Source organism: Chlorocebus sabaeus, chromosome 19 (assembly GCF_047675955.1).
Source record: "Chlorocebus sabaeus isolate Y175 chromosome 19, mChlSab1.0.hap1, whole genome shotgun sequence".
Classification (NCBI taxonomy): domain Eukaryota; kingdom Metazoa; phylum Chordata; class Mammalia; order Primates; family Cercopithecidae; genus Chlorocebus; species Chlorocebus sabaeus.
The window spans coordinates 15,410,807-15,435,704 of NC_132922.1; the positions used below are offsets into that span (position 1 = coordinate 15,410,807).

The 24,898-nt window shown below is 52.7% G+C and overlaps 1 protein-coding gene across 1 annotated transcript; it reads right to left on the reverse strand.

Annotated features, from left to right (window-relative positions):
• Window positions 1–207: 207 nt before the first annotated feature.
• MCM5 (minichromosome maintenance complex component 5) lies at window positions 208–24,625 on the reverse strand. The gene is made up of 17 exons (XM_007975601.3): window positions 24,525–24,625; window positions 24,128–24,302; window positions 21,057–21,183; window positions 20,848–20,976; window positions 17,662–17,834; window positions 15,846–16,001; window positions 13,802–13,968; window positions 12,063–12,234; window positions 10,940–11,051; window positions 8,943–9,086; window positions 8,510–8,575; window positions 8,117–8,293; window positions 7,081–7,193; window positions 4,957–5,085; window positions 3,532–3,674; window positions 1,361–1,488; window positions 208–558 (listed from the first exon to the last, which is right to left on the reverse strand). Exons 2-17 carry the CDS (start codon window positions 24,292–24,294, stop codon window positions 457–459), a joined length of 2,205 nt encoding a protein of 734 aa, XP_007973792.3. The 5' UTR covers window positions 24,295–24,302; window positions 24,525–24,625; the 3' UTR covers window positions 208–456.
• Window positions 24,626–24,898: the final 273 nt, after the last annotated feature.

The following is a 24,898-nucleotide window of genomic DNA, read 5'->3' on the forward strand; positions in this document are numbered from 1 at the left end:
CTGGATTCCCAGCATCAAGGCAGTGGCTTTAGGAGCCCCCTTAAACAGATGAAGAAACCGGAGCACTAAAGTCACGTGACTTGCCCGGAAGTCTGAGTGGCAGACCCAAGTCAGACACCCAGGTCTGTCTGGCTCTGTTCCCCCACACTTACCCTGCCATGAGGGCCCGATGGAGGTAACAGGTCACCGAGTGCGCAAACCCACAGATACCCGAACACACCGTGGCTTTATTATTAACAGATGCCAAAAGCACACTTGCCAGAACTGCACTAGAGGCGGTCGCCCAGAGGCAGCAGGACACTACAGCTCCTTCCTCTGGGGCAGAAAGGAGGGTGCCTGGGAAGTTCGAGGACTGCAGTGGGGAGGTAGAGGTCCCAGCAACATTCTCAATGGCAGGCAGCGGCAGGAGGGGCGAGAGGCGTGGGCGAGTCCATGAGTCCAGCGAGGCGGCGCGACTCACTTGAGGCGGTAGAGAACCTTGCGCTGCATGCGATGCTGGATCTCGCCGCGCCGCAGCATGAGCTGCAGCACCTTGTGGATGGCGTGCTCCGGGTATTTCTGTGGGAGCACATGGCTGGCTGAAGGTGCGTGCTGCCCGAGGGGACCCCATCAGAGTCCAGATATCCCCAGTACTCAGGCTCCTTTGAACTAAAGAAGGGCCCACACTTCCTGAGTGCCTACTGTACACCAGACACTGAGGCACACAGACGCTAAGCTACTTGCTCAAGGTCACAGCAATTAAGTGGTAGAGCTGGGACTTAAGTCCATCTGACTCTAGAACTGAAGCTCTAAACCTTTCTCTAAGCCTCAGTCTGCTCACCTGTAGAAAAGCCCGGTACCACCCATTACATACAACTGCCCTGAATCAAAATGAGATGACGTCAAGGAGCAGAGACCGGAAACTAGGATTGCTCCTGAGATTTTAAAGGTGACAGGTTTTCCAGAGCATCTGGAAAATCCCATCTTCTCTCTATGGGGCCAACAGCACCCTCCTCAGTGGGCTAGAAAGCTCACCCTCATGGCTCTGCCCCTTCCCACTCCATGAAACGCCCGCCAACGGGGAAAGTAACAGACAGGAAGGGCTGTGAGGAACTTGTATGGGGTTTCACCAGAATCCAGCCACCTCTCCTCTCCTCTCCCCTCCCCTTCGTGGGATAGAAAAAATACCCCCACTCCTGCTCCTGATGATGTTCCTAGGGAAGGAATGATGGCTAGAAGAGGTCTGAGAAAGGGACAGTTGTCCATCCTACCCCCATTCAGGGCCTGTCTGCTGAGTAAGACACCAGTGCTGAGTGGGTGGGAACCAGCAGGAGCCCTGCACCCCGTGCCGACTCACACCCCCACTCTAAGGCAGGCTCACCTGCTTGGTGAAGTCCTTGATGATGCTGTGCTCAGACACCTGGGAGCCAATGGCAAAGCGGCGCTTGAGCTGCTTCTCGATGCGGCTCAGCATCTCCTGGTCCTCCTGGCTGGTGAAGCCCTCCACCCCTGCGGGTGTTCAGAAGTGAGGCAGCCGGGGTCAGAGGGGCTAGGACAGTGGGAGTTCTTGGAGAGAGACAGCTTCCAGCCCAAGAAGAATAGCCTGAGCCAGGCCTTGAAGAATAAATCAGAAAAGGGCACCAAGTGTGCCAGGGTGGTGCAGGCCTGACTGAGTAGACAGGACACGGCACACATGTGGGGACACTCCAGCCAAGCACAAAGGCACAGAGGCAGGAACACACCTGTCTCATTCAAAAAACAGCCCAGTGGCCAGGCGCGGTGGCTCACGCCTGTAATCCCAGCACTTTGGGAGGCAGAGGCGAGTGGATCACGAGGTCAGGAGATCAAGACCATCCTGGCTAACACGGTGAAACCCCATCTCTACTAAAAAAACAAATACATAAAATTAGCCGGGTGTGGTGGCAGGTGCCTGTAGTCCCAGCTACTCGGGAGACTGAGACAGGAGAATGGCGTGAACCCGGGAGGCGGAGCTTGTAGTGAGCGGAGATGCGCCACTGCACTCCAGCCTGGGCAACAGAGCCGGACTCCATCTCAAAAAAAAAAAAAGGCAGCCCAGGGCCCAGTGCAGCAGAGACATGGCCAGAGTGTCACTAGGGACCAAGTCTTGCAGGCCCTTGGAGGTCACAACAGGACTCCTTTTGTTGCTGGAGCACGTTAGAGAGAGAGTTGGAAGGGGCCCATCAGTGACCCAGGAGGGAAGCCAGGCTGCCCCGTACACATCTACGAGGAGCTCTGAGGAGCCCTCGGCAACCAGGAGGCTCGTGACTTCCAATTACTGCTGCAGAGGCCTTGGGGTTTCCGCTAAGGAGATGGTGGGCTCATGGTCAAGAGGCCATTGAGAGGGGAGTCTGTGAGGCAAACTCGTACACAGCCCGCAAGACCCAACTCAAATTATCACCACTCCATATCACCCCTGCGCTCTGTGCCTACAGCATCCCAGAGGCCTCCATTAGCAAATGTCTCATGTGACAGGAAGTGTCTCCAGGGCAGAGGCTGAGTCTTCACCAAGGGGGACAGGAGGAACAGGCCCCACCCACCCCATTCTTCACTCAGTGCCTCCCCACTCAAATGCACCAAACCTGCTCCCTCCTGGGGAAACTGACACTTAGCACTGCCTCCACCTGAGCAGCTCTTCCCACAAGGAGCCACCCTGTCCACTTCATGCAGCTCCCTGCCTGGCATCACCTCCTTGCAGAGGCCATGCCCACTCACTCCGTGGGAAAGGAAAGAGCACGCCCTCCTTTTCCAACACACCTGGCCCTGCCATCATCTCCCTCACTGCCCTTTTCACTACCTACACTGGCATTGGTTTCCCTACTGTCTATCTCTCCCCAGCTAGAATGAGAATGAGAGCCCAGGAGGGCGGGGACCTTGTGATTGACTGCTCTTATACTCCCAGCACCTAGAACAGTGCCTGGCAAACAGTAACGCTAACGAAGTATCTGCTGGGTGAAGGAACAGATTTTCCCCAGCGTGGCCTGGCTCATCATCGGTGCCTGGGGCAGTCTGTTGAAAGGTTGACCTCAACCAGACAGTATGGCTTATGGCGTGGAAAGCGCTGGCCTAAGGGGTCAGGAGACTTGCATTCCAGTCAAGCGACTGTGATCTTGGGCACCAGGTAAAGGCCCCTTCCAGTGTCAGCTGTCTCATTTTTAACATGGGAAGGACTGACTGTTCACCTGACTTCCAGGTGGCAGCTGTAAGGAAAAATGCAAGAAATAACTCTGGAAGCACTGAAAATGCCGACGAGCACAAGAAGCAGAGCGTCAACTGTTGTTCTTAGCCAGTGAGAAGGGTAATTATCATCAACGACCTGGGTCGAGGATTGTGTTCAAGGATCTGGAGAGAAGCTGCTTCTTCCCATCTTGGAGGAAACAGCAGTGGGGAGAAAGGAGAGGGGTCTTATTGCAAAAAGAAACTCAGAGAAGCAAGACACACACTGCAGGCCCCCAGCATGCCAGAGCCCTGCCCACAGAGCTCTGAGCCAGGGAACCCAGATCAACCGAGACCATGTCCCCTGCATCTGCTCACCTGACAGGGTACCAGACAAGGCAGCATCCAACGTGGACACTTGGAAGAGCCGCAGGGCCTCCTCCACATCTGCCTCTGTGGCGAAGGGCTGCAGCTTCATCTTGCTGAGGGATTCCGCGATGCGCACAATGGCCTCCAGCTGCCTGTGGGGGCAACAGCGCGCTCAGGGTAGCCTCGGTCTGCTATTCCCTTCCTCCCCAGCCACCCTGTTACCAGGGAGGTGCTTGCCCAAAGTGTTAAGACTGTGGTGGAGACTGGTAGGTGTCCCTATAATCCATCTCCCTTTTGATCTTAGTCATAGCACTGCAATTTTTTTTGGAGACAGGGTCTCGCTCTGTTGTCCAGGCTGGAGTGCAGTGGCATGATCATAGCTCACTGCAGCCTCGAACTCCTGGGATCCAGTGATCCTTCTGCCTCAGCCACCTGAGTAGCTGGGTCTACAGGCACACACCACAATGCCTGGCTAATTTTTTATTTGTTGTAGAAACGGGAGTCTTGCTATGTTGCCCGGGCTGGTCTCAAACTCCTGGCCTCAAGCAATCCTCCTGCCTCAGCCTCCCAAAGTGCTAGGATCACAATGTAGGCCACTGCAACTAGCTTGGAAACCCAGTTTTTAGACCGGCACACAGCAATCCACTAAGACACATCCAGACATCTTTTGTACCAGGTTGTATTTGTGACCATACTATGGCCAATAAGTTGTAAGCCCAAGCATTGTGTGGGAATTCATGAAGTACCCTTAAAAAGGGAACCTCTCTTTCCTTCCTCTCCTGCTGCCTGGAAGTGATGGCTGAAGTTCCAGCAGCCAACTTGGACTAAGAGTAAGGGGGAACTTGAGAAGTCCTCACACCAGTCCCATACCATCTTCCTCCAGACAGTGCTACAGAAGAGAGAAATCAACTTCCTATTTCTTTAAGCTACTTTATTTGGATTTACCATTACTTATAGCCAAATCCATTTCCAACCAGTCAGTGCTGGAGACAGGATTCAAACCAGGTAAATCCCAACTCTTACCCACTGTACTGTCTACAAAGTCACAAGAATGAACAGTTAGGAGCTAAAAACACTGCGGGTCAGAGAAGCAATGTAATTTCCCTACAGTCACACAGTGGGCTAGAGGCTGCGACCCAAGACTCCTGACTCCTAGGCCTGGGTCCATCCCTCCCTTCAGGCTTCCTGCAATGGGAGAAAAGCCAGGCCAAATTCAGACAAGAGGGGTCCTGGTTTGCCCAGCCTTAAATCAAGAAAAACAGATCAATGAGATCAAGGAGGCCATAGCTTATGCTCCAAAGGGACTCTTCCCGCCCAGAGCTACTGTGGGCCTGTGCCAAGTGAAAAGCCTGGACACTGCCCCTGGTTTCCAGGCACACCCTGCTGTGTAAAGCAAGCCCCACCTGCCCCGGCCCCGCCCTGCCCGCTGCTCACCGCACAGTGATGGGGATGCTGGAGCGGCGGTCACTGTCCCTCTCATGCTGACGGGCCCCGCTGCGCATGATGATGTAGCGGTTCTTCAGTTTCTCTGCAGCCTCTGCTGAGAGCCGGGGGCCACACTTCCTGCAGGACGGTGGGGAGAGGCTGCTGTGAGGCCAGGAGGGACTCTTAGGGCACTTACCCTTTCCCCCAGCCCTCTGCCGGCTTCCAGACATGCACCTTCCCACCACACCACAGCTGCTCACTCACATGGGCTGGGGGACAACAATCGGAAGAGATTTAAGTGAAATCTGGCTGTGGGCAGCTGCCACAAAGATCAACACTGGGGAGAAATATGGGTGCCTCTCTTAGAAAACAGGTGAAGAAAAGCCAGGCACATGTGCAGGGTGAAAACCACCTCTTCCCCGTTGTTAGACGTTGTGTGGTGTCTTGCCACAAGGTCCCCCATACATGTAATTAACAATGGCACAATCACAGCGGCATGGAGGCCCACTAGGTGGTGGGCTTTGCAGCAGTCTCAAACTCCTCCACCCAACACATCTGAAGACACGACAAAACTGATGACACCCACAGGAGGCTTGGCAGTGACTGTAGTCCAGGAGCTGGGAGCACCTCGGACTTTCCTGGGAGGGTAGGTGTGGGTAAGTCTGATCAGCATCTACCCTACCCCATCCCCTCCCCTCTAGCCCCCAGGCCAAACGACAATCACTGATACAGGGAAAGCCTTAGCCATCCTAAGGATGTGGAGACTGGGGCCCAGAGGGAGGGAGGGAACTCCCCAAGGCTACCTGGGGACTTAGTGCAGAGGGAAGATTAGCATCCAGGGCTCCCTGACTCATAGCTGTGGGCACAAGCCTCTTAAGACTGGGCCATACAGAGCTCAGACTTGGATGAAGACCCAGGGACTGTCCACTCACTGTGTCAGAGGTGCCGAATCAGGGATCTACCAGGCCCCCACTGGCAGTGCACTCAAAGAGCCCTCGACCCCTGGGTTTTAGCTTCTTCAAAAGATCACCAAAGCGCTGTACGCCAAGAATGTAAGCACTGTGGTCAAGAGCACAGCCTCTGGAGGCAAGCAGCTGGGTTCACATCCTGGCTCCACTACCTCTGGCATGTGACCTTGGACAAGTTACTTAACTTCCTTTGCCTCAGCTTCCCCATCCACAAAGGGAAGGGAATAATAGCACACCTAACCAGGTAGGTTTTGGGGGAGGGTTATAATTTATTCATATAGAAAGTACTGAATAATAGTTCAGAATGCCTGGCACAGAGAAAATTGTGTGTGTGAGAGAGAGAGAGTGTGTGTGTGTGTGTGTGTGTGTGTGTGTGTGTACACATACATATATATATTTTTTTGAGACAGAATCTCACTCTGTTGCCCAGGCTGAAATGCAATGGCATGACCTCAGCTCACTGCAACCTCTGCCTCCTGGGTTCAAGCAATTCTCTTGCCTCAGTCTCCCGAGTAGTTAGGACTATAGGTGTGTACCACCACACCCGGCTAATTTTTGTATTTTTAGTAGACACGGGGTTTCGCCATGTTGGCCAGGCTGGTCTCGCACTCCTGGCCTCAAGTGATCCACCAGCCTTGGCCTCCCAAAGTGCTGGGAGTACAGCATGAGTCACTGCAACTGGCCAGTACTATGTATATAATTATTATTATTGAAAATGTGAGAACAATCAAGTTGCAGCTGCCACTCACTGAGTATTTACTCAGGGCAGGACTACGCCAAGCACTTATTAGCAAACATCGGCCTGGGGAAATCAAGGCTCAGAGAGGCCAACCAACTTGCCCAAAGTCACACAGTGAAGGCGGGTATGACCCAGAGCCCATGTCTGCCATGTCTACACTTCACTGCCTCCCTGCATGTCAGACTCGAGGAGGTCTTCAAGACCATCTAATCCCACCTGCTTGGTGTGGAGATGGGAAAACTGAAGCCAAGAGCCAGTGAGCTGTGCAAGGTGAGAAGGGAGCAGAGCAGATTCAGTAGAGCTGAGGACCTCAGAACAGCAACATCTGGGCTATTCTTCATGAGGAGGAGCAGGACAGGGGAATGGGTTCTCCCACCCAGGGAAGCTGGACAACCTCACCCCCGTGGGCCTGCGTCCAGGACTTACGCTCGGCAGTAGGCAATAAACTTCTTCAGCTTGACCAGGTCGATCTCGCCCTCCACGGCCTGTGTCTGTGTCAGTGCGCTCACGTGCAGAGTGATGACATGCTTGGCCAGCATCTGGGGAGCAGAGGGGATACTGAGCCATCCCACAGGCCCTCCCAAGCCTGAGTCCCAACACTGAGGTGGAACAGCCAGAAAGAGCTGATGGGGCCCTGGCATCAAGGAGCCAGAAAGGGTGCTGAGAGCTCAGGCGTGCTCAGCCTGTTTGCTCAGCACCAGGCCCTTGTTCTGATGGGCGCGTCTGGATTCTCCTTTAGAGAGAAGTTAATACTTCTTGCTTCTCTGTCCTGGTCCATAAAGGGGTGGGTACAGCTTGTCCACCCCAACCTGGGGCATGTATCTGCTTCAAGGATGGATACTCGATCTACCCAAACCAGTGGGAGTCTACCCTGGGACTTTTGCTAGAAGTACTGGAAAAGAGGGGGCCTCCTCTTTCCTGGGGGCTGTTAAGTTACAAGCTTAATAGGACAAAATCTTATTTTGTCTTTGCCACCACAAGAGGAACAGCTGCCCAAGTACAAAGATTCCACCAAGGGAAGCAGAGCAGAAAGGCAGAGACAGTTGTTTGAGAATCCAGATCTACCTGGGCCTTAAGTCGCTGGACTTCTCAATTCTATAAACCACTATATCCTTTTGTTTGAAAAATTTACTAACCAGAACTGAGGTTCTATTACTCATAACCCAATGTCAGCTCCTCTGTTTCACATATAAGGGACTGAGGCCCAGGGAGAAACTGATTTAGCCCAAATCACACCAGCTTACCACTCACAACAGAGGCAGGGCCAGGCCTCAGGACTCCAGACCCCTACTTCAATCCTCTGCAGTCCACAACAACCGCCCTCTCACGTGCTCCCCAATTTCACAGCCTGACAGTCAGGACTTCACCAGCCAAGGCCCTTGTTCTCCATTCTCCTTCCCACACAATCACAAGCCTGCTTGGAGGCAGGCCCCGTGGCCACCAGCCCTGCCCCTGGACGCACCACATCCCTCTCCTCATTGTGCTCATCCTTGACAATGAAGATCATATCGAAGCGTGACAAGATGGTGGGCATGAAGTCAATGTTGTCCTCCCCCTTCGTCTCATCCCAGCGGCCGAACACTGAGTTGGCAGCAGCCAGGACGGAGCAGCGCGAGTTCAGGGTGGTGGTGATCCCGGCCTAAGAGGCAACAGACGATGAGAAGGGGGAGGAGATGGCAAAGATGCCTTCTTACATACACGCTTACACACACACACACACACACACACGCTTACACACACACACGATTCCAGGCCTGGGCAAAGAGAACTTGGTCCCAGCCAATCAGGGCAGCCTGAGGACAGCTGGGCCAGGCTGGGCTGCTGCAGGCTGGGTTCTCCATGGAGGGCCACTCACCTTGGCGATAGAGATGGTCTGCTGCTCCATGGCTTCATGGATTGCCACACGGTCATCTTCTCGCATCTAAGTGGAAGAGAGAAATGTCATCAGACCTACTGAAGTGAGGGAGCAGGGAGCAGTGGCAGCAGGAAAACTAATGGCAGGCCCTACTCCTGAATACCAGCTCCATGCAAGGCCAATGGCAGCCATCAGGTCGCTTCTAATCACAGGAACAACTGTGTGGGCTTGCCTTTCTTCTCCCAACTCTTCAGATATGAGAATTGAGGCTTGGGGAGGGTTAAGCAACTTCCCACAGTTACCCTAGAGTGACAGGCCCAGGGGTTGAAAACATGTCTCTCAAGTCAGAGGTGATTTCTGCTGGCTGAGCACGGGAGGTCACATACCCTGGTGCCACCCACCATTTGGCTACTACCCATCTCATTAGACTCACCTTGTCAAACTCGTCAATACAGACGACCCCACCATCAGCCAGGACCATGGCTCCACCCTCCATGATGAAATTCCGAGACGAAGGGTCCCTCATCACTGAGGCTGTCAGTCCGGCTGCGCTGCTGCCTTTCCCAGACGTGTATACCTGGGGCAGTGGGGAGGTGTCAGGGCCCAATAACAGCTCCATGCTTTGACCCCAGTAAGTCAAAAAGACCCACTGAGGTGGTTATTTGCCCAAGGTCACACATCAAAGCTGGCTGCAGAGTACAGAATAGAACTCAAGACTCCAACTCAGTGCGTCTCCCTCTGGAAGGGGAGGCTGCCCTGGGCCTCGGTGTGCCCAGATGTTCTCCCCGCTGAGGGCATCACATCCATGGTTCACCTGAGCCTCACCACAGCCCTGTGACACAGTCTTGTGGGGCCCGGCTCACAGATGAGCAAACTGAGGCCCAGAGAAGAGGGGTTAGCCTCAGGGCTAGGATGAGGACTCCTGACTCCCAGGAAAAGGCTGCCCCCATCGTGAGTCCCTTGTCGTCTCTACATAGACCTACAAGCCACATACTGCCATAGAGCCCCTGAAATTGGGAAAGTCCTAACTGAGTTGTCCTTAAGTGCAAAATACTCACGATTTAAGCCTCAGAGCTTTTAAGAATGTAAAGTATCTCAATAATCTACATATCAAACATATTGAAATGAGATTTTAGATACAGCGGGTTAAACAGAGTAACTTCACCTGTTTTTCCTTTCCTCTTTCCCCTTCTTCCTTTTAAATTGAAAAGGGGTCTTGCTACGTTGCCCAAGCTAGTCTCAAACTCCTGGGCTCAAGTGATCCTCCCACCTTAGCCTCCCAAGTAGCTGGAACTGCAGGCATGCACACCACTGCACCCAGCTACTTTTTCATGTGGCTACTAGACAATTCGAGGAGACATACATGGGCCGCATTTGCAGTTCACGTATTTCTACCGGACAGTGCCAGTGTGGCCAATCTGGCACACTTCCTATCTATCCAAAGACCACCATCTTGCCCTATACAGCCCCACCACTCGGATCATGACAGTCAAACCCTCTCTGGCTCTGATCCCCGCAGTCCCATTCAACAGTACAGCCGAGGAGCCAGCTCATCAGACACTTGGGTTCAATCACATCCTGCACTAGTGCTACCAGCAGTGAGACCTGGGGCAAGACACTTACCCATTCTGCACCTGAGTTTTCTCACCCATAAGACAAGGGTAATAGTACCTACCGCAGTTGACATGAAGGCTAAGTAAATATATGCAAGGTATTTCAAGCAGTGCCTGGCCCTTCATTTTAGCTAGCAGTGCCTGGCCCTTCATTTTAGCTATTATTATTATTATTATTATATTTTTGAAACATGGTCTCACTCTATCACCCAGGTTGGAGTGCAGTGGCACAATCTTGGCTCACTGCAACCTCCCCATCCTGGACTTAAGTGATCCTCCCACCTCAGCCTCCCAAGCAGCTGGGACCACAGATGCACTCCATGCCTGTCTAGTTATTTTGTATTTTTGGAAGAAACGGAGCTTCACCATGTTGTCGAGGCTGGTCTCAAACTCCTGAGCTCAAGCAATCTGCCCACCTCGGCCTCCCAAAGTGCTGGTATTACAGGCATGAACCACCATGCCCAGCCAGATTTTAGCTATTACTGGTAACAATATCATTATTTAGCAAATGGATGAACTGGCGCTCAGGGAGACTGGGTGACTTACTCAAAGCCCACAGCCAATCACTGGCCAGGGTGAGATCCAAACCCCATCCTGACTCTCAGTCCAGTGTACTCACCCCCTGCCCCAAACCTACATACATCTGTTGGCTCCTTTCTTCCTCCCATCTCCTCGGCCATCCTGACCACAGCCAAGAGAAATGAGGAAGAGATTCTGGGTAAGCAGTCCACCATAGGTGTCCTGGGGGCCCAGAGGCCCTGCCCTGCAGCCTTCCTCCCTGCAAACCAAGGTGGAGAAGGTATCCCAGACCACTCACCCCAATGGGAGAACACTTCTCCACAAACTTCAGAAGCTGGGACTTGGCTGTCCCAGGGTCCCCTAGCATCAGCAGGTTGATGTCTCCTCGGCGAGTAAGTCCATCAGGGAGCCTGGGGGAGGAAGGGTAGATGGACAAGGTGAGAATCCATGAGGGCATCGCATGTGACATGCAGTCACCAGACTGGTGGGCTGGCAGTGTCACCCCAATTATCATGGGCCTCAGAGTTGGCAGCCAGGTAGGGGCTGTGGCCTGAGACCCATGTTCCTACCCAGCTCTGTAGCTCCCAAACCATGCTAGGTCTTGCCTAGCAATGAGGACAGAGCTTGCCTCCCAGAAGAGGAGGGTTAAAGGAAATGGCTCTTATGGCTGTGCTCGGATACACCCAGCATCTGAGTAACGTTCCTCCCAGCTGGAAAGAAAAGGACAGGGAGCTGCCTGTGGGCTGTGCATGGTGTGGCAGAACAAGCACCATGACAGCAGGCTCCTGGTTCCCCTGCATGTGCTGAGAAGCAAGTCCCTTTAGCTCTCTATGCCTCAGTTCCCTCATCCACAAAATGGGCACAACAGCTGCGTTCTCAACAGGTTACTGTGAGGAGTGACTGGGCTTCAGACACATAAAGCACGCAGAAGAATGCCTGTGCATAGGAAGAATACAGTAAATGGCAGCTGCTAATACTATCCCTGCTACTGTCCATAACTCTGATTTTATAGTTTCCAAAGGATACATAATGTTCTTTAAGAGTCAGTTTTCTCACCTGTTCCATTCATTGGAAACCTGGGTTCAAAAAAAAGTGACTCTCACTCCAGGTACCTGCATGACCCCAAGCTCGATGCTGAGATTTAAGACCTGGTACTTGCATGACCCCAAGCTCAGTGCTCTCCCACTACATTTGCCAGGTCACCAGTCTTCCCCCTTGCCAGGGTCAGGGCATCGCAAAGACAGGTGCGCAGATCAACCACTAGCCAGTTGATGGCAAGCTTGGGGGCTGGCAAAGGTACCTGGCAGACTGAGAGGCCCAGGAAACACAAGAGTGTCCAGTTCTGATTTTCCAGTAATTATCCTACCATGAGCCCCGTCACCAGCTGCCTCCCCAAACCTAAGGGAACTCAAGCCCCCTACCTCTTTCGGGAGCCCCCAAAGAGCAGGCAGGCAATGGCCTTCTTCATGTCCGTGCCCCCAAAGATGGAGGGGGCGATGCTCTTGGAGATGACCTCATAGACATTGGGGAGGGCGGCCAGGCGACGGAACTCCTCCTCCTCCTGCGGGCTCACGGCCCCAGCAAAGCTGCGGCCTAGGTAGGCAAAGCAGGCGCTTGAGTGAGTACAAGGGAGCTTCCAGCCCACTGCCCATCCTGGCACCAGCTCAGGGACCTCCCAGAGGGCAGAGCCCTTAGGGCCAGGACAGCACAACCTGTCTGAGTAAATAGAGATCTAGCTCTCAAGCCCTCAAGAGTGGACCTGGTGTGTTCCAGGGTCCAAAAGGTGAGGGCAGGTGGGCAGGGGGGTTCTGAGGAAACAGGGCCAGATGGCATAGGACCTTGGAAACCACTGGAAAGTCTCCCCTTTCAGCTGAGGAGTGACGTAGTGTCTTGGTCAGGACCGCACCGCTCACTGGCTGCTGCAGAACACAGCAGGTAGGGGCAAGGTGGAGATGGACCTAGGGAGGGTTAACGGCGATCCACGGAGGGCTGACAAAGGCTCAGAGCAGGCGGTGAAGTGGTCACATCCTGGACATGTTTTAAAGGTGCCGGCCGGAGTTCCTGAGTGATTAGATGTGGGGCATGAGAGAAAAGAGCACCAAGAATGACTTGGGGGTTTTTGTCTGAGCAACTGAAAGGGTGGAGATGGGAAGACTGAGAGGAGCCAGTCTGAGGGTGGGGAAAGGGGAGCTTAGCTTCAGCCATGGAAAGTTCAAGATGCCTTTCAGATATCTAAGTGAACATGTCAAGTCAGCAGTTGGTTATTAGTCTGGAACATGGAGAGAAGCCCAGGCTAGAAACGGAAATGTGAGAGCTACTTACCTGTCAGTGGCTTTAAAGCTGTAATAATCTAGGCAGTTTGTGTAAATGTGGGGTGGGCCACGGACTGAGCCCTGGGGAAGCCACCCCCCCAAATCAACTCACTGCAGCCAGAGGGCTGCAACAAACCTGAAAACCCTCAAAGAAGCCCCTGCTGCCCTCAGGTATAAGCAGGAGGTCCCTATCTGGGCACTCAAGGCCTCTTACACCGCCTGGCCCCTCATCCCCTGGACTCCCACTCGGCCCTCCAGCCACTCAGTACCTGGCCCAGGCTGGGGTCTTCACCTGCTCCTGCCATCCCCTCCCGCCTGGAAGTTCTTCCACACCCACCACTCTTCAAAGCCCAGCTCAGATTAACCTCCTTCCAGAAAACTTTCCCCAAGGCCCAGCCCCCACCTCCTCCTTCTCCTTTAGCACCTCCTTGGAACTGCATGATCCACATCTGCTGCTACTTTACCCACATGTCCCCAGGGGTCTCACTGTTTTCTTATTTCTCCAACTAGATGCTAAGTGCCTGCCCTCTTGGAACTCTACATTTCACTTCTCTTGCATCTCCTGTCACAGAAGTGAAGACGGGGCATTCAGTAATTCCCCAGTGATTTGACCTCAGTCCTTCTGCCTTAATCCTGCAAGTAGGCAAACACGCTCAGCCCAGGAGCCACAGGAAGGACCAACATGTGGAAGTTCTGGGGATCACTCAATATAAAAATGAACGTTCTAATGATACGAGCAACACAAGGATATCCTGGGCTACCTCATGAAGTAACGGGCCGCCTGTTACCAGAAGTATGCAAGCACAGCCTTTTGGCAGGGCTAAGCCAGGACCCCAAAGCCAACTCACCAGAGCCATCTGTGTCCACCTGGATGCCCAGGACACGGATGTAGGAGCTTCGGATGCCCACGCCCACCCTGTCACGGCCCCTGCTGGAGGTCAGGCCAAACTTCTTGATGGAGTAGATGCCCATGATGGTAACCCTGTTCCCAGGGACGACCTTGTCACACAGGTACCTGAGAGGAGGGGAGAGGAGAAAGGAGAAAAGGTGAGATTCTGACTTGGACAGCAAGTCTCTGACTCCACCCATCCCCGGGACGCTCAGGGTCCACCTCAGCGTTTACCTCACAGGCACACGCCGAGCTGGCTCCATCCCCACGGAGCCCAGAGAAAGGCCTCTCTCCCCTCATCACTCCCCAGCCCAAGCTCAGCTGCTTGGAGGATGGTGTTGCCGACGGTGACAGTCAAACAGGCAGGTGGTGGCCTGACTCTCGCTGAATTCGCTAACTCATTTGTACGCTGGTTTAGAAGGAGGCTTAGTGCCAGCCCACAGCGCCCTCCAAAAGCCCCATCTCCACGTGTGTGCTGTCAGCTAGCTGTGTGGCGCCCTTTAGCCTCTCAGGGCAAGCCTTCCTCTTCATGCCCTCCAGCCTCCTTGAGGAGCCCCTTGCCCTTTTTGCCTCTTCATGGCTCTGTGAACTCATTTTGCCTCTGGGTTTTCATTTCCTCTTTCAAAAGTGAGATGTTGAAACAGGGAAGTCTCCAAGGCCCCTAGTCAGAGCCAGTGTGGTGTGGAGGGACATGTAGTAGCTGTGTGACCTCAAAGAAGTCATTGTACCTCTCTGAGCCTGGGGGGTGATAAAGTGACCTGCCTCTGATGTTGTAGAGTCAGGTGAGGCAGCAGACATAGAAGTGTTTTATATCATCAGGCGTCACAGCTCCAGAAAAGACCATCACCGTCATTCCATGAGCCTCAACTCCCCTCTTCCCATACCCACTTCGTAAGTTTTCAGGATTCATGAACTGCTTGGAAAATCACACATCCTGAGGATGTAATCTGCATGAAGGAATTGTGCTAAACACTTGACATGCATTTTCAAGCAGCCCTCTGAGAGATTAAGGACTGTCCTTATCCCCATTTTACTGATGAGGCAACTGAAGCTTGACAAAGTCACATACTGCCCAAGAGAGCAAGAGCCTGACTCCTACACACTCTGTTGCCACTAATGAAGTTACTAGAAGCTATGGCTCTGCTCTCCTCAGAACATCTGCCTGCAATTTCAGGATATGCAAGCCCAGGTTAGAGCACTCATCAAAGATCTCAAAACCTTCCACCCAGGTTACTATGGGGGGCCCAGGCTCAGCATCCTCTCCCTCAGTAGAATCTTTTTTTGTTTCCTTTTTGAGACAGAGTCTCACTCTGTTGCCCAGGCTAGAGTGGAGCGGTATAATCACAGCTCGCACAACCTCAACCTCCTGGGCTCAAGTGATTCTCCCACCTCAGCCTCCAAAGTAGCTGGGATTATAGGTGTCTGCCCCAATATCCAACTAATAACATTTTTTTTTTCTTTAAGATACAGGGTCTCACTATGTTGCCCAGACTGGTCTTGAACTCCTGGCCTCAAGCAATCCTCTTGTCTCAACCTCTCCAAGTGCTGGGATTACAGGCATGAGCCACCATAGCTGTTCGGCAGAATCTTAACAGAAAGCCTGGGGTAGGAGGTGGGGTATGAGGCTGGGAAGAGGCTTTCCCAGCTATTGGTTATCTAGCTGTGAATCCTGGGCCTGTTATCCCAGGAAGAACACAGACTTTGGAAAGCAACAGACATAGGCTGAAATCCTGGCTCTCCTCCACACAGGAAGTCATTTAACCTCTCCAAGTTACATTTCCTCATCTGCAAAATGGGGTTGACATGCCCCTGCAGATTATGGAAAGATGAGATGAGAGGAACTTATGGAAGCATTAGGCACAGAGCACGTGCTCTGCAACTGGCCACCTTCTTCCACCCCACTCACCCTGCTCCAGATGACCCACTCCCAACACTCGGGTTGGGGCCACGGCTGGGACATCCACCCTCGCAGACGCCCACCTCCCAGCCCCTGTCTGCCTCACCTGTCGCAGTAGAGCTGCATGTGTCTGGGCATCTCCCCGTGGGGGACTGCATCAGGCAGCTCCTGCAGCTTCAGGGTCTGGAAGTCCACGCATTTGCATTTGTCGGGCATGATGAAGTACGGGTCCAGTGGGCACTTGGGGCGTCCAGCCTGATCTCTGTACAGGGGAAGGGAAAAGAGTCACCAGAGCTACCCGGAGAATCCAAAGCAGGGCTCATTCATCCCAGGAGCCAGCCAGATGCTGCCAGCAGCAATTTATGGGGTCTCCAGGATAAGCTGGAGAAAAGCCCTAAAGGAAGGTAACACTGACGGACCCAGCACTGGACTAAGAGTCAAGGGAACTGCTTGAGGCTGGGTTCTTCCATTAACTTGCTGAGGAGGCAGACAGGTCACACTCGGTCTTCTTGTAGAGTCTTGGTGTCCTCATGGGTGAAGAAGAGCTAGTTCATCAATTCTCTTACTAAAGCCCCACTCAAATCCCAAGATCTCCCAGTGAGATTCCAGGCACTTCTAGACCATTCTGAGGGTTTAAGCCTCTATGTATCCCTAGGTAATTACGTCATTATTCAATAAATATTGTAGCAACATAAAGAAGCAAACATCATAGCAAAATCTACTATGTGTCTGGCACTATTCCAGGTGCAGGGGGCAGAGCAGTGAACAAAATGTCCCTGCTCCTGTGGAGCCTAAGTTCCTATCAAGGGAGGCTGAAAAGACATACAAGCAAATAACCACATAACAGAGTGACAGTTACATGCTGTGAAGAAAAGTAAAAAGGTAGGCAGGTATGGGAGAGACCAGGTGCGTGTGCACCGAGCTGACGACAAAGGGTCGGGCAAGATGCTCCTGGTGAGGGGACATGTGAAGAGGAGCCTGAAGAAGTGAGGACCCAGACTATGGCGGCCTGAGGAATAGCACTCCCAGTGGAGGAAACAGCAACGTCAAAGGCCATTGACGTTGGATAGACTGGGGATAGTCAGTGTATTCCAGGAACAGGCAGGAGGCAGTGCAGCCGGGCCTGGAGAGACGAGGGGCAGTGAGGCCTGGGGGAGCCGGGAGCAGACCGTGGGGGGCCATGCAGGACTTGACTAAGAAGTAAATGACTGGACCACCTGCAGTGTCAAGGGGACACCTGGCTGCTAGGTGGAAAACAGACTGAGGGGGCAGAGGGTGGATGCAGGGAATCAGGGAGGAGGTGCCGCGCCACTCCAGGTGAGAGATGCCAAAGGCATGGATTGAGGCAGTTCTGCCGCAGGCAGACGGGAAGCTGAGGAGGCACTAGTGAAGAAGCCAAGAAAGAGCCGCCGGTGAAGAGGGTGGGGCTCCTTCAGACTGGGGTCAGCAAACGTTTTCTAGAAAGGGCCAAAGGGTGTGTATTCCAGGTTCTGCAAGCCAAGAGGCCACACACTCTGCCTTTGTAGTGCGAAGAGCTGTGGACAATACTTGAATGAACGAACATGTTCCTGGGCCATAGGGTCAGCAGACTAGATCTGGCCTAGTGAGCAAACCATAGTTTGCTTCAGAAGATTCCAAGTAGACTCATTCTCCTGGGCTGCTTTTCCTTCCCAACCCTGGGCTCCCTACAAGGCTGTCTGGGTATCCTGGTGAGACAGAACTCATCAATGTAAAGGGACACTGTTCAGAGTGTCTCAGAGCCGCAGGGCATCAGATCTGTGCCAATCCCAAGGGCACACCCCTGCCCAGCCCATCCCAGTGGGTCTCTAGAAGCAGCTACAGGTAGTGCTTGCTACTTGTTCTCATCCTTTCTGATCTTCACTCAGGTCACCTCCCACAGTCCTTTTTGGCCACACACTCACGTGTTGCACTTCCTTGGCAGGGCATAGCCCTCCAGGCCAGGGCGCATGGCAATGTTGGTGAGGGTGTTGCGGCAGCTGCGGCACTGGATAGAGATGCGGGTGGCCTTGGCACGGACTGCAGACGCCGCGATGATGATGCCGGGGATCTTCACCAGGTGTGACATCATGTCCGACTGTAACAGAGCCATCGGGAGGCTTGCTGGTTAAGGGGAGCCAGGACACACCTGAGATATGCTAGTAAACGTCCTGGGCAGGGGCCTGAAGTAGGTGGGCACAGAGCTGCAGGGAGGGCCACAGCTCTTCTGTTCAGCTCAAAAACTGCTCCCAGAGCATCCACCCAGTGCCAGGCTACCTGGACCCGGGGGTTCAGAGGAGCCTCAGGCACAGCTCCTGCTTTATAAAGACCTCACGGCACAACTGGGGGCAGGGGGGGTGGTCAGGGCAAGAGATACACAAAGCACATTTCACTACAAAGTGGCAGGTGCCAGGAGAGAGACCTGAACCCCAGCTCTGGAGGCCACATCCCTGGACCTGTAGAGTACAACACAGAGAACAAACCTGGGAGGCATGGGCCCACGTTCAAGGACTGTCAAAACCTGCTCTGGGGCCTTCTCTCTGAGTCACTTCTCTTTGAGCCTGTTTCCCCATCTTAATGACTATTCCCACACTGGACAATAAGGCGGTAATTTTTTTTTTTTTTTTTTGAGATGGAGTCTTGCTCTGTCGCCCAGGCTGGAGTGCAATGGCAGGATCTCAGCTGACTGCAACCTCCACCTCCCGGGTTCAAGTGATTCTCCTGCCTCAGCTTCCCAAGTAGCTGGGATTACAGGTGCCTGCCACCACGCCCAGCTAATTTTTTGTATTTTTAGTAGAGATGGGGTTTCACTATGTTGGCCAGGCTGGTCTTGAACTCTTGACCTCAGGCAATCCATCCGCCTCAGCCTCCCAAAGTGCTGGGATTACAGGCGTAAGCACCGCGCCCGGCCGTAATAATAATTTTTAAGTGTGATGTTATTGTAGCTATGCTTTAAAAAATGATTCTTCAAAGGCTGGGCACAGTGGCTCATGTCTGTAATATCAACACTTTGGGAGGCCAAGGCAGACGGATCACCTGAGGTCGGGAGTTCAAGACCAGCCTGGCCAACATGGTGAAACCCCGTCTCTACTGAAAATACAAGTATTAGCCAGGTGTAGTGGCATATGCCTGTAATCTCAGCTACTCAGGAGGCTGAGGCTGGAGAATCACTTGAACCAGGGAGGTGGAGGTTACAGTGAGCTGAGATCGTGCCACTGCACTTCATCCTGGGCGAGAGTGAGACTCCATCTCAGGAAAAAAAGAAAAAAAAAAAGAGAGATTCATCTTTGAGATACATGGCAAAACAGTTTAGGATCAAATTATGTGATGTATGGAACTTGTTTCAAAAGAACTCCAGGGCCACAAATGAAACAAGATTTGGCCTCTATGGATCACCTGAGGTCAGGAGTTCAAGACCAGCCTGGCCAACATGGTGAAACCCCATCTCTACTAAAAAGTAGCCGGGCATGGTGGTGTGTGCCTGTAATTCCAGTCACTTGGGAGGCTGAGGCAGGAGAATCGCTTGAACCCAGGAGGCGGAGGGCACAGTGAGCTGAGATCGCGCCACTGCACTCCAGCCTGGCAACAAGAGCAAAACCTCCACCTCAAAAAAAAAAAACTTTGGCCTCTAATTGATAATTATTAAGCTGGGTGATGAGAACAAGAGGATTCGTTATACTATTATCTTTATATTCTGTTTGAATTATCCATAATAAAAAGTAAAACATAATTTCTCAGCCAATCTGCTCCTCCCTATGGTCAGCCCTCGCCCTTCACAAAGCCCCTGAGCCACTAGTGTACAGGACTGGGACAGTCTCTCTCCACCTTGTCTCCATTTCTCAACGCCCTCCTCGGGCTGAACAAGAGAACCCGACATGAGCAGAAGTTTGGCTGGGGCTCTCAAAGAAACCAGGAAGAGGCTGTGGGAAGCAGAAGCGAGGCTGGGGAGGCGTAATTCAAGGCTCCATGCCTACATCATCACAGTGAAGTGGCCATCACCACCTCAACCTCGCACCTGGTCAGTCTCAGCATAGTGGATGGTGGGATGCAATGAGGGATCCAGCATCAACCACAAGCATTCTTGCCCGGTATGTGAAATCGAAACACAGTCAGGCCTTTGCATCTAACTTCCAGGTTCCAAAAATCACACAAAGCGGGAAGGGGCATGTTTTAACCATCCCAAGGAGGCCTTCAGATAAATCCAAAAGGCAGCACATTCTACAGGATAATGGCCCCTGCTTCTTCAGCAAATCAATAATGTATCTGTGAAAGAACTTACACCCAGAGTAAAGGAAGCTGTTCTGGATTAAAAGAGACTTAAACATCCAATACAATGCCTGGTCCCGGCTGAGACACACGAGCTGTAAGAGGCATGTGAGGTAATTAAGTCAATCTGAACCTAGACCGCATATTCAATGACACTAAGAGATCTTTGATGTTTCAGCTGAGGTGCTGATGATGGTATTTGAGAGTATGTAAGAAAAATTTTTTTTTTTTTTTCAGGATAAAGTGTCATGTCTGTAATTTATTTTTTATTTTTAGAAACAGGGTCTTGCTCTGTCACCCAGGCTGAGGCGCCGAGAGGCACAATCAGAGCTCACTGTAACCTCAAACTCCTGGGCCCCTTGATCCTCCCACTTCAGTCTCCCAAGTGGCTTGGACTATAGGCATATGCCTCCATACCTAGCTTTGTTGCTTTGTTTTTGTTTTTTGTGTTTTTTTTGGAGAGCCAGGGTCTCAAACTCCTGGTATCAAGCAATCTTCCTCCCTCGGCCTCCCAAAATGCTAAGATTAGAGGCATGAGCCACCGTGCATGTCTTTACATTAAAATTCCTTAGCAAAAAATAAAAAGGACAAAATAGGAAACAATGCAAAATATTAATTATTAAATCTAGGTGAAGCTATATGGGGTTCATTATACTACTCTCTGCTTTTGGGTGTGTAATTTTTCATAATAAAAAGCAAAAAACAAGAAAAGTTTCTTTTGTCTCCAGGAGGAGACAGGTTCAGAAAGGTCAAGTGCCTCACTCAAGGTCACACAGCTGGCACTCAGGTCTGCCTGCATCCAAAGCCCTCTGCGCCACGCAGCAGCCACTGCCCCCCCGACCCACCTTCAGGCTACGAATGCTGGAAGGGCTGGCGTCCGACTTGAGCATGACCTGGATGTCCTGGAGCACCTCCTCCCCTGAAGGCCGGGGCCGGGTCACCTCATCAGCTACCTCCTTGGCAGCTTCCTCAAGCTGGAGAAAGGGAAGGGCACAGGCTGTTAGTAACTGGGGCAGAGCAGCCCTGGGGAGCTCAGCGATGGGGTCCCACTCACCAGCTGCAGGTGCTCGGCTGGCTGCTTGTACAAGTAGTCGGCCAGGTCCTCATCAAAGCTGGCCAGATCCTCCATCTCCACCTCAATCCAGTACTCCCCCAGGTTGTAATGCCGCTTGAGTTCATCCCTGGAGTGGGCACGTAGCAGGGTGGGGCAGGAAGGGTGCAAAGAAGAGGAAACCAACACTGGTTGAGGTGTGCCTGCACCCCTGAATCTGCCCACACCACAGCCAGCATGACCTCACCATTCCTCTTCCCAAACACACATCTAATTCCAGATACATTATTTAACCCCGCAGAGGCTACTCACTGCTGGCACAGGCATGCCCTAAAGAAAGCTCCATGGAAGGGGTCCACAAGATAGTCAAAGGATGTTTCAACACTCAGGCCAGTGTGCACAAAACAAACCAGTTCTGTCACTGAAGGACCCTGTGGAGACTTTAACTTACTCTTGGAGACTGACAATGCACACACCTCAAACTTGGGGCCTGGCGCGGTGGCTCACATCTGTAATCCCAACACTTTGGGAGGCTGAGGAAGGTGGATTGCTTGAGGCCAGGAATTCAACACCAGCCTGGGCAACGTGGCAAAACCCAGTCTCTACTAAAAATACAAAGATTAGCCGGGCATGGTAGCATAAGTCTGTAGTCCCAGCTACTGATGCATGAGAATCGCCTGAACCCGAGGTGGAGGCTGCAGTGACCAGAGATCTTGCCAGGGCACTCCAGCCTGGGTGACAGACTGCGACTCTGACTCAAAAAAAAAAAAAAAAAAAAAAAGGTATCAGCCTCGCCAACATGGAGAAACCCCATCTCTACTAAAAACACTTTTAAAAAACTAGCTGGGTATGGTGGTGGGAGCCTGAAATCCCAGCTACTCAAGGGACTTAGGCAGGAGAATCACTTGAACCCGGGAGGCAAAGGTTGCAGTGAGCCGAGATCATGCCACTGCACTCAAGCCTGGGTGACAGAGCAAGACTCTATATTCAAAAAAAAAAAAAAAAAAAAAAAAAAAAAAAAACACCCAAAGTAACAAAAAAAACTGGAGACACTAAGGCAGCAGAAAACACATCTGCCTTATCAACATCTGGTCAGACTATTTTTCTTTTTTTAAAAAATAGACTCGGCCGGGCGCTGTGGCTCAAGCCTGTAATCCCAGCACTTTGGGAGGCCGAGACGGGTGGATCATGAGGTCAGGAGATCGAGACCATCCTGGCTAACACGGTGAAACCCCGTCTCTACTAAAAAATACAAAAAACTAGCCGGGCGAGGTGGCGGGCACCTGCAGTCCCAGCTACTCGGGAGGCTGAGGCAGGAGAATGGCGTAAATCTGGGAGGCGGAGCTTGCAGTGAGCTGAGATCCGGCCACTGCACTCCAGTCTGGGTGACAGAGCGAGACTCTGTCTAAAAAAAAAAAAAAAAAAAGAAATAGAGACTGGGTTTCACTATGTTACCTAGCCAGGTTTTGAACTCCTAGGCTCAAATGATCCACTGGCATCGGCCTCCCAAAGCGTTGTGATTACAAGCAAGAGCCACTGCGTCCCACCCAGATGCTTAGCAGAGCATCCCATAGGACTCCTGTTGCAAGAACACATTTGGGGACCACTGACCAACGCACAGGCTGCTCCCCAGCCTCGCAGTATCACAGGCCTGAGCCCTGTCTCCCTTATGTCCAGGAGCCAGTAAAATGGCCAGGCTGGCACTGAAAGCCGCTTGCTGTGAGGACACCCCAGACCTCTATACAAGCAATTGCTCCTACCTAGACAGAATGCTTTCTACACCTGCAACTCTGCCCTTAGCTCACAGGTCACCTCAAACTTCAGCTCCCTCGGAAAACTTCCCTAAGTCCTTTCACCTTCCTCCGTGGAGGAAATGACCACCGTGGAATTCATCTGTTGGTCTTCACGACTCACTCCCCTGACTTACGAGCTTCTCTAGGACAAGCAGCACGTCTTTTCATCTTTGTATCTCAGTGCCTGGCACACAGGTGGGCGGTATCAGCTGCTACATGAATAAGTGAAAGCAGGAATGGCTTTGCCCATTTCTGGCCTGGTAAGGCCCAGAGACACTGACACCTGGAAGTCACTCAGCTAATAACGGCTCAATGCTGAGCCTGCAACTGCATGTTCTCTGCATTTTAACGTCTCAGGGATAGAGGCTGGGCCTGTGAGGATTCTCATGATGTCACAGGTCGTACAATCAACTAGAAGCAGGAGCCAGGTCCAGCTTCAGTGCTGCAGCCCAGCACCCAGAACAGTATCTGGCAGGAAGTAGGGTCTCAATCCATGAAGGTGCAAGACTGGTATAAATAAATGAATGAGCGAAGTGAAGTGAATCCTAACTGCCATCTTCACCTTTTACACCTACAGGGAACTTGAGTTTGTAAAGACTCAAACGTGATATGGAAGGATTATAGGAAGTAGATGAACAGGAACAAGATCTGGATAAAGAATCAAACGGTCCAAGTGGCACTAGCTGGTTGCTGGTGGCCCACTCAACAGGTGACACACCCAGAAGTTAACTCCAGGTATAGATAAAATACACAAAGCAGGCCGGGCACGCTGGCTCACGCCTGTAATCCCAGCACTTTGGGAGACCAAGGCGGGTGGATCACTTGAGGCTAGGAGTTCGAGACCAGAATGGCCAACATAGTGAAACTCCGTCTCTACTAAAATTACAAAAAATTATCCGGGCGTGGTGGTAGCGGGCGCCTGTAGTCCCAGCTACTCGGGAGGCTGAGACAGGAGAACTGCTTGAACCCGGGAAGCAGAGGTTGCAGTGAGCTGGGAGCAGTGAGCTGGGATCGCACCACTGCACTCCAGCCTGGCGACAAAGCGAGGCTCTGTCTCTAACTAAATAAATAAATGTAAATAAATAAATAAATAATAAAATAAAATACACAAAGCCTTATACCAAGGGGTGAGGCTGCCGGGATGAGCCCCGTGACCCAGGACCGGCTCTTTCCCCCGTCTGGGCCCATCTGTGCTCGGACTGTCCAGGACTCTAGCAGGCTGGTGGAGGTGTGTGTGCTGCCACACTGCAACTGCGAACCCCGGCCCCGCAGGAGCCGCACCTGTATTTGAAGGTGAAGCCCGTGCGGTCGGTGCCCACTCGGTACTGCCGCAGGAACTCCTTGAAACGCCTCTGCAGCTGCGATTTGCGGGCCTGCCCCTCGTCGGCCGCGGCGTCGCCCCCGAAGCTGTCGCTGTAGAAAATGCCAGGATCGTCGAATCCCGACATCACTGCGCCTGGCGTGGGAACAAACGGCCAGAACAAGCTGGGGGCAACGCCTGGCACCTCCTCCCCTCCGACGCCTGGGTCCCTGCCGGGAGTCCGGAGCCGGGGGGACCCCGGCTGCGCTCCCGGACTCCAACCCCAGTTCCCGAGAAACCGCTGTCCCACTCCAACTACGCCCCGAAACCCTGACGCCTGCTGGCCCCCAGTTCCAGTCCCAGTCCCACTGGCCTCACCTCTGGTTTTCCGCACTTCACAAACCAGCGGAGACAAGAACCTCCACGCTCAGCCGCCGAGTTTCGCGGGAAAAACTAGAGGCGGCGTTCGGAAGCCACAGCCGCTGCGCTCCCATTGGTTCGCCGGAGACCCGCAGCCAGCGATTGGACCGTTCTGAGCCCTCCAGCCCCGCCTCCCGGACGGGCTGCCGAAGATGATTGGCTGCAAGGTGCATGACCTCGCCTCCTTCCGGGCTCCATTTTGTGTGCGGAACAATTTGGCGCGAAACTTCTGGCTGGAGAGGAAGCGGCGGCGCCGGACTGGGCGGACGCAAAGATGGCGGAGGGGCCGTCGCTCGGAGGGTACCTTTATGTGCTTTCTTTTTTATTTTCTT